The sequence below is a fragment of the Narcine bancroftii genome, chromosome 4 (genome assembly GCF_036971445.1).
Source record: "Narcine bancroftii isolate sNarBan1 chromosome 4, sNarBan1.hap1, whole genome shotgun sequence".
NCBI lineage: Eukaryota > Metazoa > Chordata > Chondrichthyes > Torpediniformes > Narcinidae > Narcine > Narcine bancroftii.
This window is the reverse complement of record NC_091472.1, coordinates 289,010,529-289,031,990: the sequence shown is the minus strand read 5'-3', so window position 1 is coordinate 289,031,990 and position 21,462 is coordinate 289,010,529. Positions and strand designations below refer to the sequence as shown.

The 21,462-nt window shown below is 36.1% G+C and overlaps 1 protein-coding gene across 3 annotated transcripts in view; it reads right to left on the bottom strand.

The window, feature by feature from the left end:
• The window catches only part of slc38a11 (solute carrier family 38 member 11), a 77,937-nt gene that overhangs the window by 26,351 nt on the left and 30,124 nt on the right, over positions 1-21,462 (bottom strand). For all 3 annotated transcript variants that reach the window (XM_069930526.1, XM_069930523.1, XM_069930525.1), the window contains 2 exons: positions 19,799-19,878; positions 3,502-3,572 (listed from right to left, as the gene is read on the bottom strand). In XM_069930526.1, the coding sequence (XP_069786627.1) occupies positions 3,502-3,572; positions 19,799-19,878 (151 nt within the window). The remainder of the gene's footprint in view (positions 1-3,501; positions 3,573-19,798; positions 19,879-21,462) is intronic.

Here is a 21,462-nt window from a genome sequence, read left to right as displayed (position 1 = left end):
GACCGTTAGCGAAAGTGACAGTAAATGGACATGTATCAAAGCAATTTAACTTAAGCAGGTCAACGTGGCAGGGATGCCCACTATCACCTTTATTGTTTGCGCTAGCTATAGAACCACTAGCAGAATTGATAAGAATAGATAATAATATAAAAGGAATAAAAATAAAAGACAGGGAATATAAAATCAGTCTATTTGCGGATGATGTTATAGTGTACTTAACAGAACCAGAACTATCAATAAAAGAATTATATAAGAAATTGAAGGAATATGGAGAAGTGTCGGGTTACAAGATAAACGTAAATAAAAGTGAAGCAATGCCTATGAATAATGCGGATTTCTCAAAATTTAAGAAGGAATCTCCATTCAGATGGCAAATGCAGGCAATAAGATACCTAGGTGTACAAATAAACAAAAATCTAGGCCAATTATATAAACTCAATTACAATCCACTAATGAAAAAATTACAGGACGATTTAGAGTATTGGAAAGATCTACCACTAACACTGATAGGAAGGATAAACTGTATTAAAATGAACATTTTTCCAAGGATACTATACTTATTTCAGGCATTGCCAATACAACTGACAGAAAAATTCTTCAAAGAGTTAAAGAAAATAATAAGGAAATTTTTATGGAGAGGGGGGGAAACTGAGGATAGCACTAGATAAATTAACAGAATGGTATAAACAAGGAGGCTTACAATTGCCAAACTTCAAAAATTATTATAGAGCCGCACAATTAAGATACCTATCAGATTTTTATCAAACAAGGGAAAAACCAGACTGGACGAGATTAGAATTAGATAAAATAGGGGAAAAGATACCTGAACACATATTATATAAATGGGACGAAAAATTGGTACAACATAGAACTTCTCCAGTATTACATCATCTCCTCAATATTTGGAAGAAGATTCATGTAGAAAGAAATAAAATAAATTATCAATTACCAAAACTAATATTGACGCAAAATAAGCTACTCCCTTTTACAATAGACAACCTTTCCTTTAGAAAATGGGAAAAAAAAGGGATTAAAAGAATAGAAAATTGTTTTTCAGGAAGTAGATTCTTATCCTTTGAACAAATGAGAGATAAGTACAATATAACTGGAGATACAGCGCTGGCATATTACCAACTGAGATCCTACTTGAAAGATAAATTAGGAAGCAATTTGAGTTTACCAGAGGGAAGTTATCTTGAATATGTGATTACAGATACAATGTTAATCAAAAGATTTATAACAAATATGTATATTAAACTGCAAGAAAAGGAGAATGAGGAAACAAATGGTAAAACTAAACAAAAATGGGAACAAGATTTAAATATAAAGATAAAAAAGGAAACATGGGAGAAATTATGTTCTGGAACGATGAGAAATACAATAAATACGAGGCTACGTATGATACAATATAATTGGTTACACAGACTATACATTACACCGCAAAAGTTAAATAAATGGGACCCAACAGTATCTGATAGATGTTTTCGATGTAAAAAAGAAATGGGAACAACAATTCATGCAATCTGGACATGTGAGAGAGTAGAAAAATTTTGGGATGATCTCAGTCAGATATTAAATAAAATAACAGAAAACAATATACCAAAGAATCCAGAGATCTTTCTCCTAAGTAACATAAAAAACAAAGAATTTGGAATTGATTTGGAGGATGCACAAAAAAGATTTGTTAAGATAGCCCTAGCCGTAGCAAAAAAATGTATTATGTCAACCTGGAAATTGGAAGATAATTTGAAAATACAACTATGGTATATAGAAATGAATAAATGTATTCCATTAGAAAAAATAACATATAGTTTAAGAAATAATATTGAAATATTCGAACAAGTATGGGAGCCTTACATTAAATACAATAGCGAAAACCTACCGGGGACAAACATTACCTAAGTTGATGGAAGGAGAAGGAAAGAAAAGAATGGACTCAGTAGAATTTCTGGTGTATTTTTGTTGAATGACAACATTGTCTGACTGGCTTAATGCAACCTAGATTGTATACCTAAAATGGATGAGAGGGATGGGGGTGGGGGTGGGTGGCTTGGGAGGAGGGAGGGGGGGGGAGAAAAAGTCACTGTATATGTGTGAAAAAGAAAAAGTGTATATCATGGCTAATGTGATTTATGGTGTGAAAAATAAAAAATAAAAAAATAAAAAAAAAGACATCTTAAGGCAGCCCTAATGGCATGGCTTACTGGACCTAACTGGGCCAACGAACTCCTTTGAATCCTGTTAGGCATCTGCACCGCACCCAAGGTGGACCTCGGGGCATCCTCTGTCGAGTTAAACCTATGGCGCACCCCTAGTTATACCGGGCAAATTTGTGACGGCCCCTGAGGACTCAGGGGAGCCCATGGAGATCACATTATCCTGACTATGCGAGTGCCGAGGCACCCTGGCCCCTGCTAAACCTAAACCACACAGCCAATCCTGCACTTACATCCCTGTAGAGCTCGTCGAAAGAACCAAAGACTTGTTGATCCAAACCAAGGCTTTTATTAGCAAAAGACCGGAGCTCTTCACAGGTGGCCGACCAGTCCGGAATGATCCGACCTGGCTAGGGACACAACCCTTTAAGGCCCAAACAATAGGTGTGGCTTAGCTCTCAGCCAATCGCTGTAAGCACAGTCTAGATACAGTAACTATATACACTATGTACATTGGTGATAGATCTGTACTATCACAATCCCAAAGAACTTTACTACCAGTAAATACGTGTTTGTTCGGCACAGGGCTCACTGGCCACCTCTACAGCGGCCTTACATGCGGCTATGCTATGTCCTCAGACACAATGGTTTCACCTGTGTTTTGGACGTTGGCAGCACACTCGACTGTCTGAAACCTTCCTACTTGGACTTTGACCAGCCCATCATTCACCTGACCCCACAGTGCAAGGGTCGGCCTCCTAAAAACAGCACCCACATCGCTGGTTCTGGGGAGGGGGTCATGTAGTGGCCCACGGCCCGCGCCTTGGGCCGACACAGAAAATGGCTGTCGATCGCTGCTACCAGCAAAGCATCGAGTGGGCTGAAACACCTGTTTCCATAGGCCGCCAGCAGAGCAGTGAAAATGGTCAATCACTGCTGGTGGATCACAGGGGGCCCAGTAGGGGCCCGGGCATCCAAGGTAACCAATCGGCAGTCGGCCCGTTCAAGCCACGCCCCAGTGGTGACGCAGCCAAGCTGACTATAAAAGGCAAAGCTGTCACTGAGTAAACTCAGTGTCGGACACATTCTACTGGTTATGTGTTTTCTTCTCCTGCGGATTCGAGCTACAGCCCAAGAGCTGGAACCATGAGCTATAACCTAGCTGTGGCCATAGTGACCTCGCTACTTAGAGCATAGAGAGAGAGAGAGAAATGTCAGCAATTCAAATTACATACCAACACTTTTGGAAAAAGTAAGTGATCAATGAGAAATTGTGGTAAAATAGGATTGTGACCCTTAGAATTAATAAACAACTGAATTAATATTGATCTGCACCAGGACTTACCAAATACCATAACTCCCATTGCTTGTAGAGCATTCGGTTTTATAAAATCCCAAGCTCCTTCCGTGGCTGGACTGAAAGATAAGGATAACATTCTTGGTGTTATTTTTTTAAAAAGCTATGTAAAAGCTTGCTACTCAGAAGCAATTCCCGCACCATCCACCTGATGGCACTTTCCACAGATCCACTTACAAAAAGGCAAGTAGCAGGAATGCATAAACTTAATTCATAGAAAATATACACAGGAAATACAAAAAGCAGTACATTTTTTTCTACATTTATAAATAGGTGCAGTCTGTACATATTTGTAACATTAGCACATTCTAAATATAAGGCATCATTGACACTCATATGGCCTCTTTGGGTAGTAAGTGTTTGAGAGGCTTTTACACAGGGTTTACCTTCTCAGTGTGCAATGGCAACAGGACCTTCGACATCAATCCTTCTCGACAACATTATATGTAAAATTAAGAGCAGTAAAGATAAGGTAGGTCTGTTTCCTATGACATTGGCGTCTAAAACTAGAGGACAGGTTTTAGATGCAAGTGAGGAGGCTTAGAGTGGATCTGAGGGTACATTTTTCACTCAAGGAGGAGTCAGTATCTGGAGCGAGCTGCCAGGGGAGGTGTTGGATGCAGGGATTGCACAGGACCTCTGTACATTACCAACACTCCGACTTCTGATACCATGCACATACGAACAAAGGTGTGGGAGACAGGTGAACTGGATGGAGATGAATTTGCTGAATTTTGCAAGGCTGTATGCATCTTCTGCCGAGTGGAAAATGCGGCATTTCCCCGTGACTTCTCTCCCAAACATTCAGGGGCTGGGTCAAACAGCTCTGGGTGTACTGAGCAGACTTCCACAATCACCGAGTCAGTGAGACTGGCTGAAGGTTGTTCTTCCCATGCCTGTTCACTCTCCTGTCACTGTTGTTTCTGCGAGCCCCTGCCAGTCACTGCTTTTGTTCATTTCCAACTGACCAGAAGTTCAAGTTGCCATCAGTTCTAAGGAGTAAAACTTTATGGTAACACGGAGACTTCACATAACAGCTTCTGGCAAGAACTTGAATGAGTAGGGCATGGAGTGATATGGAATAAATGGAGGCAAGTGGGATTAGTGTAGATAGGCAGGCTAGTCAGCCTAGTTTCTATACTATTAGCTGTATGAAAGGCTTTTGTTTTGGTTGCAAAAAGCTTCAATGCATCCCTTGGAATATAATCGTGCAGCCTGGAATGTTCCAGGTAGCAGGATTCCTTTAGACATCTCATTATACTAGAAGATCAACAAGTTTCAGGTAGATTTTCATTGAATTGGTGATCTTCCAGCAGTACTTGATGTTTGTCTTGATATGAGTGGCTGGGAACAGTCTGTAGATCAGAGTTGTGCAGCTGTTTGGAATGCATCTCAACAAGGATTCTTGCTTCCTTTTCAGGACTTTCTTTGCAAATCCACTGTCCACAAATAGGACTCATCCTCTGCAGCCATCTCAAGGGCAGCAGGCAGGCGTCATGTCAATTATGTAGGAAGGATCTTATGTGGACGGGTCCTCTCACTGGCAAAATTTTGTTGGTCATTTCTACTGATGAGACAAAATGGTCTTGACAGACCAGTAGGGACCCCACCGTATGCATTACGTCCTTCTCCTGCAGTGCCTGCAGCAATGCTGGATTAACTTGGTAGCAAAAGGAGCATATGTTACAGGCCCCACATTTTTCAAGGACCCCACACTAAATGCTTGCAAGCTATCAAAAATTCCAATTCAGTGATTCTGAACTTGCTCTATACAAGGGTGCAGCGCTGTCGGAGCTCACATTAACAGATTTGAAACATGATGATCTTCCATGCATATATCACCTTTTACGTTACATTTTAAGGAATGTTGAGAGCCCAGAATATGATTTGAAATGTAAAAAGGCAACTGTTTCATTGTTCCAACATTGCTCAATGACAATACCTTTGCAGAGGCAAATCGGCAAGCTGGCTTGCACGGGGAAGGGAATCCCAGGCTGAACCAGCCTTTTCGCATCAGAATGGGATGGAGCCAGAGATAGGGACACATCTTTCATCCCCCACAAAAACAAGGTGATCTAAAAGATCATCATGTGGTGATCAAATCCAGTCTGAAGAGCAAATTCTTCTGTATTTCTTTTTTTAAAAACTTTGTGACACTTTTTGCCTGCTTTCTTTTGAAAGAGGCACTCATTCATCAAAAGACCAAATGTCGTTTTAATACATAAACAATGATGCAGATAAAAATACATCCTATTAAATATTGATAAGCAGCACAACAGTTCTTGTTTAAAGGTAGGATAATAAAAGCAAGCTAAAACAATTGTTATTTTGAACAAAGCAATCCCCTCACTCCCCCACCCATCCTAAAAACAGGTGTCATGGCACAAAGAACCCACCCAGAGCAATCTGCAGGAAGGCAACATTATCGCTGGTGGATTAGAAGAGGCGTGATGATAACTAATTTATCAATTATGTTGAAAATCATGCAACGACTGTGGAAATGCAGTTACACGAGAAGTTCACGGGAAGATGAGAATACAGTGTTCAGGAAAAAAAATCTTTCACGTCCTGTAGTTGGTAGTTGTGAGGAAATAACTGATTAAGTGCAAAGCAATGACTCTTGCTTTCCTTTACAAATCCTGACGTTTACCACAAAATGAAGGAATGGCAGCAAAGGCAGCTTAATCTGTTGCTAGATTTCCTTTTAGTGGGAAGGTGGCCTTGACAAGTTAATTAAGCAGTAGGCTGTAAAACCAGTCTATTTGCAGAGTAAATCCTGGCCACTATGCAAGAGTGGTCATGAATATTATAACTAGTGGGCTAAAAGGGTGGCCGTAGCAACATTTCTCCAGGTAGCCTTTCTGTAGCCACACTAAAAATTACACAATCGCCTAAGGGAAAACAAATTATCCACCTGCTGCTCTGATAAACTTAAAATGTACCCGTTCACTCCATCATTCTGGAAAGGAAAACAATAGCATGCAGTTTGTTATGTTGCCATGTTTAGAATAGACCATGGCAAAATTTCTCTGAATTGCCAGAAAGCCAGAGGAGCTTGTTCCTCAAGTCACCCACGTAAGTTTATATCCATTCATAAAATGCACGAGGCTGCATTTGCAATGATTTATTGCTTTGAGTTTATTTCTCTCCTCTGAATTTAGCTTCCTCTGGCATTTGGTGTTCTACTTTCCCCTTGCGTTCTCTCCTTTAAATCACTAGAATTTTTAACATTTATGGTTTTTGTTTAGATTTAGGAGCCCTTTGTAACAAATGCTATAGGGTCCGCACTAGCTTAATTCGGCCCTGACCCTGCAGAATGCTCTGTGCTCTGGACTTTTGGTTAGAAGTGTTATTCTGAAAGATCTTTCCACAATGGACCAGTAATATGGCAAGGTCCAACTGAATGGAACATTGTTTGGCAATCAAACTAAAAAATATATAGATACTGTCTAGCATATGCTAGTGGTTTCAATGTAGAAGAAGAAGAAGAAAATACACATCATTCTTGTGATGTTTCTTTTCAAAATGTTATTCAATGAGTCCCCACATTTGCATTTCCACCGAGACTTATACTAAACTTTCATTTTCATTTATTTATCCTGGCATGAAAAGCTTCATAAATTTTTAATACAAAATGCTGACCTTCATAGCCAATAAAAGTTATCACAGTTGACTGAGAATGCTCTGATGAAGATAATGTTGCTTGGTAACAATTTTAATGGATAATAGTTAACTCCACTCAGATACTGTTGATCTGGTCTGATTTGTAAACATAGTTTTTTTTTTATTTCAACAGGAGTACACTTAAAGCTCAGTTTATAATTACTGTAAATGTTAATTTCCTGTGGTCTCTCAACTTTTGCCTACAGGTCTTAGAGCACTGAGAACTTTGTTTACTTTAAGTAAAATTCATCTACAAGCTAGACTTGGTAAAATGTAGCATGTATAACTAGGAATTAATACTCTATGGAAGATGCATTTAAAACTAAATAAAACAAAACATTTTCCTTTCTATTTTTTTGTTCATTCAGTTTATATTTATTTCTCTTTATGTCTTTCATCAAATGTGCCTACTTAAATGATACATTCTTTGTTTCAGCTCATCCTCTTCTCAGTCATTTTTGGAGATACACTTTCTCATCCTGAACCTCTTGTAATTTTGTGCTAAGTCCTAATATGCACAAAAAGATGCTACAAAACATGACTAATGAGAGATTCATCCTAGCAAAATTTGAGCTATTTATATTGTTTTTTTCTTGGTATATGTCAAGCTGTTGTTACAGGTCAAAATAACATAAAATCTCTTCCCATTGTCTAACAGGAACTGCATTAACAAGAGAAGTAAATTTTTCTCTGAGAGTCATAACTATTGTATTTTTTAAGGTAAAAAGATATTTATATTTTCTTCATATAATGAGTAGATTTCCTCATTGTACTGTATGTTTAGGGAAGAAATTTTTCATCAGTTGTTGAGTTCAATGAGTAAGTATTCCACTGTTGAAGCTCAGATCCATGGACTTCAGTGGAAGTGAATCTTGGAACCCTCATCTTGCACATTTGTACAATGTGCTGTCATTCTGCATTAAGTGTTGAACCTCTTTTCTTGTTTTACAACACACTTTCCTGGATAGATCAGCTCTACACCAACAGATTGATTTCTTCCCCACAGTCATTAGACTCCTGAATGAATCCCACAACAGTGTTGTCATATTGCATTGTGTAGTACTAATTGATTTTTTCTTTCATGTAACTCCATACTCTGTAATCTGTTCTTTTTTTGAATATTTTAAGAATTTTAAAACCACATCCATGTATACTTATTCAATAAAATTAAAGAAAATTACACGTGTGTGTGTGTGTGTGTGTGTGTGTGTGTGTGTGTGTGTGTGTGTGTGTGTGTATAAAAAAACCCTCATCCCTCCCCACCCCACCAACCCTCCCCTAAAATATCAAAGTAAAGAAAGGAAAAAGAAAAAAAAAGTTAAGAAAATGTCAAAAAGAAATATAAAATCTCAATACAAATAATAATGAAACTGGGGTTACCAACAGGGTGGGCTTTCAGAGAGTCCTTCAAATTTTCAAACCAACGTGTTGTAAATATGGGCTCCATATTTAAAAAAAAATGAAACTTAATATGTAAGTTATAAGTTATTTTCTCAAGTGGAATATAAGAATGCAATTCAGCATGCCATCTCTCCATCCCTAAATCTGTGTATGTTTTCCAAGTAATGGCTATGCACTTTCTAGAAACAGCTAAAGCTAGTCGTAAAATTTCAATTTGATACATAGTCTAACCACTTTAATATTGTCCAACAAAAATAACATCAGGTCCTGTGGGAGTTTAACCCCTAATATTTTCTCCAAAAAATTTCTTACCTCTAACAAATGCAAAAACAACCCAACATCATGACCATATCTAAAATATAAATCTGACAATGTTGAGTTCAATTTTATTTTTATTTTTGAGGAATTAAATATAATTGATGCAAAAAATTATATCGAACCAGTCTATACCTAACATTAATAATTTTTGTCATATTTTCTTTATATAGCTGCGTCCAATCATTTTCATCTATTCGTCTATTTAAATCAACTTCCCATCTTAATCTTGATTTATGAATTCCTAACTTAGGAGCTTCTTTTTGAAGTAGTTTATACATCATCGAAATAAACTTATTCAAACTGCTCTTACATATCAATAATTCTAATTCATTTTGTCTAGGCAGTATCAAATTAAGACCTAACTTATCAACCAAGAAAGCTTTAACCAGGTAATAACAAAGAAAAGTATTATTTTGGACATTGAATTTTTACTTCATTCATTGAAAAATAATCAATTTACCAGCTTCAAAACAGTCTTCTATGTTCTTAATCCCCATTCAACTCCAAATCCTCAAAAATTGATTATCCATAGAAAAAGGGTCTATTTTGATATAAACAGATTTTTCAAGAAATCAAACTTTTCCCATGTATTTTCTGATCTATTTTATTCCAATGTTCAATAAAATGTATCAAAGTAGGCATAACTCTACTTCCTATTAACAATTTTGAATTCCATTTATAAATAAAGTCCTTCATTCAATTTTCTCCTATTTTACTTAGTCTATTTTAACCCAGGCTGGAGATTTATCTACATCAAATATCCCATTAATAAATCTCAAATGAGTTGCCCTATAATAATTCTTAAAATGGGAAAGTTGCAAACCTCCTTATTCAAATTTCCAGGTTAATTTTTTCAAACACACTCTAGCCATCTTTCCTTTCCATAAAACTTCCTAATAGTCGAATATAAATTTTTTTTTGAGAAATCTAACAAGAAATTGACTGATATAGATATTGAACCCTTAGAAAAATATTCATCATCTTCATACAATTCACTCTCCCTACTCTAGTTATTCCACCTATTTAAATCTTCTTTAATTTTATTAAGTAAAGGTAAATAATTTAATTTATATAAATTGTTTAAATCATTATCAACGTTAATCCCCAAATATTTAATTCCATCCTCTGACCACTTAAATCAATCAGATTCCTACAATGAGTATAATCGCCTTTAACCAAGGGCATAATTTCACTTTTGTCCCAATTAATCTTAAAACCAGATATTTCACCATATTCTTCTAGTCTCATATATAATTGATACAGATAATTTTGGGATTCTGTCATATAAACCAAAACATCATCAGCAAATTAATTAATCTTATGTTCCTCTTGACTAACCTTTACACCCTTAATCTTAGAATCTTGTCTTATTAAGTCTGCTAAAGGTTCAATTGCAAAAACAAACAAAGCTGGAGATAAAGGACATTCTTGTTCCCTTGATCTAGACAATGGAAAAACAGAAGAAATTTGTCCATAGTTACAACTTTAGCAGAGGGATTTTTGTATAAAGTTTTAATCCAATTAATAAATGAAAGTAAAAAACCAATTTTTCCAAAACCTTAAATAGATAAACCCATACTAGTCAATCAAAAGCCTTCTCAGCATCTAAAGTTACTGCCATCAATAAGTCACCCTTCTTTTGAGATAAATGTAATAAACTAATCAATCTAGCAACATTATCAACAGATTGGTGGTTTAATAAACCTGTTAGATACATATGAATTAAATTTAGTAGATATCTAGCCACTCTATTTAGCAAAACATTACTATAATTTTATAATCAGCATTTAATATAGATATTGGCCTATAAGATTCAGTTTTTAACAAATCTCTATAATAGTCAATGGATCTGAGCTATAACGGTAATAATTGCATTTGAAAAAGATTCCAATAGAGAATGGGTTTCTGCTGCTTGTTTCAACAGCTCTACAAAAGGAGGAATTAATAAATCTTTAAATAAAATATAGACAGAAAACCATCCTCCCCTGTTGACTTACCATTTAGCAAAGAATTAAGAACCTGACTAATTTCTCTTACCATAAATGGAGCATCTAAATCTTTTTGATCTTGACAATTCAAGGTAGACAACTAATTTGAGGCAAATTATCAATTTTAACTTCATCACTATTAAACTGAGATCTATATACATTATATTAAAAATCCTTAAATTAATAATTTATTTCTTGAGGTTATAAATACTTTAATAGAATTCTTTTTAATAGCATTAATTATTCTGGAGGTTTGTTCTACCTTCAATTGCCAAGCCAAAACCTTATGTGCTCTTTCTCCCAATTTATAATACTTTTGTTGAGTTCTCGCAATCAGTTTTTAGGTTCCATAAGTCTGGATCGTATTATAATAAAATTTCTTCTTTATGAGACATTCTTTTTTTTAAAATCAGAAGCATTTTTCTGCATATCTTTTTCTAATTTCTCTATCTCTTTTTCCAAATAATCCAATTCTTTAGTATAATCCTTGATTTTTGATGAATAACATTATCTGACCATTTAAGTAAGCTTTCAAAGCATCCCATAAAATAAATTTATTATCCACTGAATTAGAATTAATAAAAAATTCTTGAATTTTTTTTCTTGTATAATCACAAAAATCTACCTTTTTCAACAATGTAGAATTAAATCTCCATTAATAACCAATTTTTCCTTTTCAGAAACTATACGACATCAAGAGTGGAAAATGATCAGATAAAATCCTAACTTTATACTGTGCATGCATAACTCTGCCTTATAACTGTGCTGACATTAAAAAACATATCAATTCTCGAATAAGAGTCATGCCCATAAGAATAAAAATAATCCTTTTCCTTTGGATTTAACCTTCACCAAATATCTAATAATTCAAATCTTTCACCATAGTTAAAATACTTTTTGACATTTTAGTTCTAGTAACTGGCTTCTGTGACTTATCCAAAATTGGATCAAGACAGGAATTAAAATCTCCTCCAATTAAAACCTTTACATGAGCCTCAGCAAGATGCATAAAAGAGTTATGAATAAATATTTCCTCATCAATATTAGGTGCATATATACTCATAAGTGTCTACATCTCTGAATAAATTGGACAATGTACCAAAACAAACCTCCCAGCAGGATCCGTAACCACATATTGAATCTTAACAGATACATTCTTATTAATCAAAATAGCAACTTGCTTTAGAATTAAATGAAGAAGCTACCATTTGACCTGCCCAGCTTTTCTCAATTTTTGGTGTTCTTTCGCAGTTAAATGTTTCTCTCGTTAAAAAAAAACAATATCAACTTTCATATTTTAATATAAGCCAAAATATTTTTCTCTTAATTGAGTTATTAATCCTATTTATATTAAAACTTAAAAAATTTAATACATTACTAACTGCCATTTCTTGTACAAAATTAAAGAACTCCCACCACCCATCCCGTTGGACCCCTGCACCAAATAAACCTTTAATTACATTTGACATCTCTAAACAATAAAATAGAAGAAAAAAACCCCAAAAAGAAAACAAACTAAAAAAAAAAGAGTACTGATAAAAAAACCCATCAGTACTACTTCCCTCTATTGTACGGGAAGTGGCCTTCGCCACAAAATTGCATGCAACTATGGAAGAAGACAAAAAGTCCACCCCCCCGGATATTACTTTAAACAGTTCATTCATAGGTATAAAGAGTTTCTTCAAGATCTTTATTCACTTGGTCATTATTGATCTCAATCAATTCTTGCTGCTTTGACACCTGATCTACAACTTGCTTCTTCTCAAGTTGATCTGCCAAAACTTGCTGGCTGACGACTCTGGGCACTCATTTGTTGATCTTGTTTAATATTCAGAAAAGAATTTGCAAATTCCAAAGCTGCTTCTTCATCAGTTAAAAACCCATGATTGATTTTCTCCAGAAAATACTTTAATTGTGGCGGGTATCGAAAAGAGAATTTATATCCCCTTTTCCAAAGCACTGATTTCACAGGATTAAACTTATTTCTTCTTTTCACAATTGGCATACTTAAATCCACAGAGAAAAATAACTTGTCGTTTTCCACTGTTAATGGACCTTGGTATTTTCGGGCATTTTGCACTGCCGCTCTTAATATTGTTTCTTTGCCTTGATAATATAAATATCTAATCAAAATTGAGCAGGGCGTTTGTCCTGGGAATGGCTTCTTTCTATTGGCCCCATGTGCTCTATTTAGTTCAAGTCCATTTGGAAAATTCTCAAAATCCTGAACTTCTGGAATCCACTTTTGAAAAATATTGTACTGGATTAGAGTCCTCAAAATCTTCAACCAACCCAACATTCACATTATTCCTATGACTGTGATTTTCCATTACATCAATAATTGTAAGAGTTCTTTGCACATCCCAAGTCATGATAGAAATCTGTATCTTTACATTGCTCTACTTCATAATGATAGTCTTGGATATTGTCTTCAATTTTCTGGACTTGAATTTTAACTTAATCAACAGCTTTAGTATATTTTACCATTTCTTCTTTAATATTTTTAACTTCACTCTTAACATATTCAAATTGTGCTTTAACATCACTTGTGACAGATATAAATTGCAAATCCATATGTTTAAACATAACTGCATTTGATTAATTATTATAGAAGTTTGTTCATGGGCTTCCATACTTGATTTCTGGCTTCAGGATATCTAAATTGTATAGCTTCAATCTCTTGAATCAGTTGACCTTCATCTTTTTTTCATATTCTGCTCCTGTTCCCACCAATTCTTCATAAGCTTTTTCTTCCTTCTCTTTGTCTTGATCTTCATCCTTTTGTCCCTCTGAATCGCTGCCAGATGATCCTGATTCAACATCTCGTTGAATCGACAGCTGGGTCTGACTAGCAATGCTAATAAGCACAGTCTTGATCGATTCAGCTGTTCCCCATAGGGAAACAGCTTGCTCCATTGTGTGCATGTGTGGTCTTTTGTGCATGCTCAGTTGTTCCTGTGACGTCTGTAGTTCAATTGTCTTCTTATGGACTCCAGTGGCATCTTTGCCGGCTCCCCGGAGAGATGGCGCTGGAGTCATATGAATTTTTGCTGTTGCAGTACATGTTGCTCTTGGAGGAGGTGGAACTTGAGCCCGAGGCTGGATCGTTAAGATAGGCCCAACTTCTTCAGTTGTACTAATCTCTTGAATACAAAGAGCAAAGCCATATGAAGTACTTCAAATATTGCTACATCACAAACCCTGAATATGGTAGCCTGACTTCATTCTCATAGTACATCAAGCCCATTTATGATAAAGGTCCTGATACCACTGGGCCTCCTATTCAACTGGTTTACTGACTGACTTGACTAACAACTCATCCTCACCACTGTTTAATACCTGGTCAGATGGATGACGTTCTTTTCACATTGACTGTTCCCTCCTGCATAAGCATTTCTTGATTGATGCTTGGACAGCTAAGATGCCACAATGAAGTTGTTGAAGAAATGTCTGAAGTTTTGTATCAGACCTCATTCCTCAATGGTAGCACACGTATGGATTTCATCATGCCCTGACTCTTTCAGCAAGGTACAGAAATGCTTTTTTGGCTGATCACAATGTGCTATTTCCCTTCAAGAAAAAGTGATTGTGTAAAGCATATGCAACAGAAGCAGGTGCAGTTGAAATTCTCAAAGAATATTTCTGCTCTTTCTCCAACTTTGACCCGTCCTATATTTACATCTCTTCCTTGATGTTTTCCTCTTGCTGCTTTCATCATTTTATATACTGATTGTAAGCCACCTAACAGAAGGACAGAAGAGAAAATAGTAAAGGCATGATTGTGCACAGATACTTTTCTCCACATGAGCGGATACTATGTGCAATGAAATGTTGAGGTGTAGAAATTCTTCACTTAAAAGTCCTTTGTGACAGATTACAGGTATGTTTTTGGGAGATAAATTGGGGAAGGTTTTTTAGTGTAGGTCACATACAAACACTTTAAAATAGATTTTATTTAAAATGCTGGAGTTCTGCTCATGCTAGGCAGGCCAGCTCTAAGAGCTTTTGCAAAAGCTTTGGAGAGTGCCCAAGAGACTTCACTAATGGATTGTTGTTTACAAAAAGGCAACAGATGAAAGAATTTGAGTGAGAGAGAGAGAGAGAGAGAGAGAGAGAGAGAGAGAGAGATAAGTTTTGCAGGGCTACAATCAGCAGCAATAGCTGGGACTAGAACAGGACAAGCTAGCAAGCTTGTGGAAAACCCCATTTGGAAGGTGGGTTATGAGTTCTTAGTTCAGCCTGGTCAAAGCCCTTGTGGTTCATGCAAGAGGAGAGGTCTGGCTGCCTAATGTTTCACTTGAAATAAGAGAAACAGAAAGGAACTCTGTGGTGACCTGAAAGAAAGGTTATCATCTGGAGTACCCTGAAGGGGCAAGTTTTGTCAGCAAAGCACTGAGGTGATTGATGGAAGTACATCAGTTGTGGATGTCCTGGAACAACAAATATCTCTCTGAAAACTGATAAGAACCTTTCTGAGCACTAACCATTTAACCTTTCAAGCACCAAAACCTGGTGAACTTTATAAATGTTAAATTCTGTGCACAGTATAAGAATTCCCTGCAACCAGTGAACTTGATGGAATGAGAAGTGAGATTGGACTGTGAACCAAAGAACCTTTCTGAACTTACACACACATTACATACACATGCGTTTAGAATGAGAAGAGGGTTAAGTTAGGTTAGTTAAGTTAATAGTGATAAGTTAAAACGTGATTCTGTTTTCTTGTTTAAAGATAATTAAAAGCAACTTTTATTTTAGTAACCATTTGTCTGGGTGAATATCTAATAGCAATCAGCATTTTTACTCTTTAATAGGCTGTCAGAGTGAGAATGGTGCATGTATGTTTAAAAAAAGTGAAGGTGAAGCCCTATACTTTCCAGATACTATGAGAGTACAGTATGTTAGAATCCCATTCAAGGCCACGTGCCTTCCAGTTATGTTCTTTTGACAGTCACTCCAGTAAAGTCCCTTAATATCTTGTATGTTAATACTGAAGATGTGGACACATGGAGACTGTGGATGCAGGAATGTGGGGCAGCACACACTCTGCCAGATGAACTCAACAGCTCGAGCAGCATCATGGGAGGAAAAGGTCAACATTTTGGGTCGAACCCTTCATCAGCTGCCTCAAATTTGAGATGACAACCAACCTTTTTCTCCCTCTGATGCTGCTCGAGCTGTTGAGCTCTTCCAGCAGGCTGTGTTTTGTGCTCCAAATTGCGGGGAAGGTGGAATTGTTGATTATGAGGAAGAAACAGTAATCAATTTTGTGAATTTATCCATGAGAGCCATTACTCTTTAAATAGTATTGTTTTTTTTTTAATGTGTAAAATTGTTTCTTTAATGAAATGTGCAATGATTTAAATTGGAATGAAATGAAGGGAACATTCTTTTGACCGTTGCACTTACCAACCAAAATAATTTGTTCCAAACAGCAGGACTGTACTTTTACCCAAGAAAAATGAGCCAAGCTTTTCAGTAAATAAAATTATGCTGTCTAAAGTCATAATTTTTCTTGGCAATAATTGATAACGAAGCAAATAGTTGTTGCAGTCAATAAATTTGCAGCATTCACTCAGCGTGGTAAATGGGATAGGGAGGCTGGCCATTTGCCATTGGTCATAAACTTGCCATTCTTAATTAAAAACCTAGGTGAATAATGTTGTTGAATCATAAATAAAAGCAAGGAAAAAAATAAAGTCATTTTTTTTCTGCTGTATTTAGAATGAGATCACTACACGTCAGGACGGTTTTTTCAGTCTATTTTTAAATTATTTTAACTATTTTCCTTCCTCATCAAATTATTGTTTTAGAACTGCCATGGCTGAATTTCAGCAAAATATGGAACAAATTAACAGATCATTCAAAATGTATATAATGACAGACACCTTCTTTTCCACAGTTTTTCCTAAATTTATTACTTCATGTAAAAATATTTTAGAGTATACAATCCCTTCTCAGAATATTCTCTCTGATCAATTTTATTTTCATCTTTCTTCCTCCAAATAATCACACCACGGACATTTTTCATTAAGAAAATGTATGGTGACTTGCAAGAGAAATATTTAAGTAAGGACTGTAAAGAGCTTCAAGACAACAAACTGAATTATGTTTGTGTGAACTGGTCCAATAATCCTCCAGTTGCTAAATGCAGGCAGTGTGAAGGAGGTGCACAGACATAACCTGTACTCTGTCATAGATGGGGTTGTATTTTGGAGAATAAATGAGCCATCAAAATTCTTACTGACCATATAAAATAGGACAGGCATTTACTAATCAGTACTTTTTTTCAACCTGAGTAAATGACATTTTTCATGAAGAAATAGAAATAGCGATATTCTAGATAAAGCCGAGAAGGTAAACACTCTGGTTCACATACCATAAAATCAATAAAAAACACTGTTAGTTCTGAGTTCTTTTTTTTTCCATTTTTTAAAAACTAACTTATACTGAGTAAAGAGATTTTCTCTCTTCCTTAAAGGTTAATCATCCAAGTAAGTATCGAACTGGCTCCTTGTGTTAAATCCATGGTTTTGGTAAACGTTCTGTGAGATTATTTTACTAGCCTTCTGAGCAAACTTTATCCTTCAACCAACACGGTAAAAAATAAGTCAAATGCTAATCCAAATGAAGCTGAAAGACTCAATGGGCCATAGAGCATCCATGGAAAGAAATGGTCAGGCAAGATTTCAGGTGAAATTGTGAAGGGGAGATAAAGGAGAGGGGCCCAGAGATGATGGGGTACAACACAGAAGTTAGGAAAGGGGGAGAGACAGATAGGCAAGGATTCCAGTTGAGGGGGTGAAAGAAACATTAGATATGAAAATGAGAACCAGAGCAGGTATAGGAGAGATGGAAATAGTTGAACCAGATAGGGATGGGGTGACCTAAAATTGGAAAATTCGTATCTAGAAGAAGGGATCAGGCCCGAAACGTTGGTTATATATCTTTACCTCCGTGAATGTTGCAAGACCTGTTGAGTTTGCCCTAAACTACTCTTATCATATGGGACTCTGCTTTGAGTCGTAACCCATAGAAATACCGAGAAACTGATTAAGTGCTGCTTCAAGATGATCAATTCAGTGAAAGGTACTCTCTGTCTGCTCAAAATGTAATGCAAGAAGCTATCTACTAAAATAAAAAAAAACAATTGCAGATTTTGAAAATATGAAAAATAAAGAAAATTCAGGAAACTCTCAGCAGGTCTGGAAGCATTTGATGAGCTAACACAGACAACACATTCCAAGGTCTGAGGAACGTACCTGGTGCAAAGTCCTGCTGCAATCTATAGTGAGGCGTTCAAGTCCATGTAAAAACACCTTGGATAGTTTGTTTAAGGAAAGGAATGCATATTAAGGAAAAAAATTATGTCACGTTGATGTAAATTTTGTGAGTAAATTTGTCCTTAGAATCATTTCTTACGAATGTGCCCTTATATATTTGCAAAGTGTAATTTAGAATTAAGAAAAATAAACCCCTGCACCCAAAGGGAGTTCCTTTATCACAGTTTGTCCTCACTTAAGGTGGCAACTCACTTCCACATCTTGTGAATGGTGAAGGATGAAAAAGGAGCCTTAACTGAAGTGATTGTTGATTTTAGCATTCTTCATGATTATATTTGTAGGGCAATTTGCTTCATAATTGTAGGAAGTCTCTATGTGAGACACGGTAGTCAATTTAAAAGACAGCACAGTTAGGTCAATAAATTGGCTTTCTGATTAATTGAAAAATAAAAGAAAATGCTTACATACACAATCTGGATCAGTATGGAAGATATAATTAAATAATAAAGCATAGTGAGCATTTATTGTAATCTCTGTGAATTACTCTTCTTTTAAAAAAAACTCCATAAATTGATTTTATTTACTCGAGGGCAAAATGGTCCATCTATTGAACATTGCACATTATAGATCACATTATCCAGTAAAAGTAAAGGTTTCCTTCTTATTATTAAGACTAATAAGTAAAGGGGGTTTATCTGCAGATCACGGATCATATCACAGAACAGCGTATAAGTATACAATATCTTATATAAGTGAATCTTACATGAATTATTTGAATAATTTTTGTATTCAATATTATTTTTGGACATAGTATGAGTTATGATTTAATTGTTTAATTATTGCAATGATAGAATTTGATGTCCTAAATGAAATAAGTTATGTAATAATTATGGTTCTGTCTCTAATTTACAATTGATATGTACTATGTATATGATATGATTTGATTTATGTTATTATTAGTATTCCTCGTGTAAAGGGTTTATGTTAAACTCAATAAAAATATTTTTTAACAAGTTAAGGTTTCCAATTTTGATGTGTCTATTTCTTGTTATCTTAAGTATTAATATGAAGCATTAAAATAATAAATTGATTATCTGTGGCTTGGTAACTGATTACAACAGATAATGCTGTATTTTGTAAAACAAAATTCAATGTTTGATATCCTACTTAAGGATAATTTCCATCGGATTCAGTCTATATATTTTTTTAATCAGGTTTAGACCAGAATGGTTCAAAATATTGACTCCAGTGAATAAATAGCCTCATTAGTATCACAATAAAATTCAATCTTAGCCTCAGAATATAGGGTGTGAAGAAACTTTGTTTTCATTCAGGTGGTGCTGAACCTGTAGCATTTACTAATAGAAAAGACAAATAAAAGCTAAATTACTGAATGTGTTTAAGAATGAAGTCAATATATATCTAGATACAAAAGATCTCACTGAATTGGGCAAAGAGCAGGAATATGATACTGAGATAGCAAATCAGCAAATAGAAGGGCCAAAAGGCCTATTCCTGCTCCTATTTTCTGTTTCACTATGAAATCTTATTTTCAACCTTGAAAGACATTGTTACATTGCAACGTTTACAGGATTTTTTTTTAATGACCCGAGCAGAAAATGAAACACTTACATGTTTTGTCCGAGTGTTGCAGCTTTCACTATTACCATTATCAAGATGGCAAACGTTAAAAGTAGTGAGGAAAGCGAAACCTAGAAAACAAAGATGCTGTTTGCGTTTGTTCAAAATCTTCTTCATCTCCACAATAATTCCAATAGGGAACTGACTGACCACAAAATCTGCAGTAAACAAGTTAACATGCACCAATGTGGAATGAAGAGAGTGGAGCATCACCCATTCAAAAATAACTTTAAGAAAATGTAAACTAGAACAAGGGCAGCAGGGAAACAGTGAGCATGATAGCAGAATGTTCATTAGAGATGTAATGTAAAGGACTAAAAAGAGCAAATGTTCCACAGGTTTCATCTTTTACTGAAGTTCTTCGAGATTTTTTTTGTATCTTCTGATCTTTGTAGAGACAGTTTTCTATCTTTTCCATTTTGGTCTTCTCATTTCCAAGATTCCTTTCATCTCTTTTATTTTTGGTTTGCTTTGAATATTACTTGACTAAAATAAATAATTATATGATTCTATGAATCCAAGTTAAAACATCTCACCAACCCTATTGCGTCATTTAGCAGCACCTGTTACATTATGATCCACTGCATCTGCTTGTTTTTCAGTTGCAGTTGAGAATCTGGACCCTCATATCATCCACAGATGATGCTATCGTCTTGTCTCTTCACTCCATCTTGATCCACCCAGAGAACAACACCTCGTGCGCCAGGCTGCTGATCATTAACTTCAGCTCGCCATTTGATACAATCATTCCCCAAAGCCTGTCCTCGCAGGGATGCAACACCCCTCCCTGTAACTGAATTCTGGACTTACTCATGGAAAGATCATAGTGCAACCTGGTCAGTAGCAGATTATCGAGTACTGTCACGTTGAGCACTGATGCACCTCAGAGCAGAGTACTCAGCCCGCTCCTGTTCATGCTACTGACCCATGACTTTATCACCAGATCCAGCTCCAACAATGTTATCAAGTTTGCACATGGCACAACAGTAGTCGGCCTCATCAGCATCGACAATGAGTTGCACTACAAAGAAGAGGTAGAAAATCACGTGATATGGCGTGAGAGAAACAACCTAAGTCTCAGCGCGGACAAGGCGAAGGAGATGATTGTAGACCTCAGGAGGACCAGGAATGATCACCCTCCACTGCCATCAACAATTCTATGTGAAAGTGTGGAGAGCACCAAATTCCTTGGAGTTCACTTAACTAGTGACCTATCGTGGACTCAGGAGATGTAATAGAAGGCTGAGTGGGCAAGGGTACCATCCACTATAATGTGAATCTTCTACAGAAGTTTTAGTGAGAATGTCCTGGCTGGCTGCATCACAGTGTTGTTGGAGAGAAATGGATTGGAAGTCAATCCACAGGACCATGAGAGTGGGAGAGAGGATCACTGAAGTCTCACTCCCTCTCCCATATTGACATGACCTACCAGGATTGTTTTCCTAAGAGAGCATGCAGAATCATTAAGGAACGCTTCCACCCTGCACACAGCATATTTCCGCTGCTTCCACTGGGAAAGAGATACACGAGTATCAGAACCAGCACCACCAGGCTGAGGAAAAGCTTCTTCCCACAGGCAGTGAGAATGATGAATGACCAAAAGAACTAACCACCCGAGACTCTCATGTTCACGAAACAATATTCATTTATTTGTT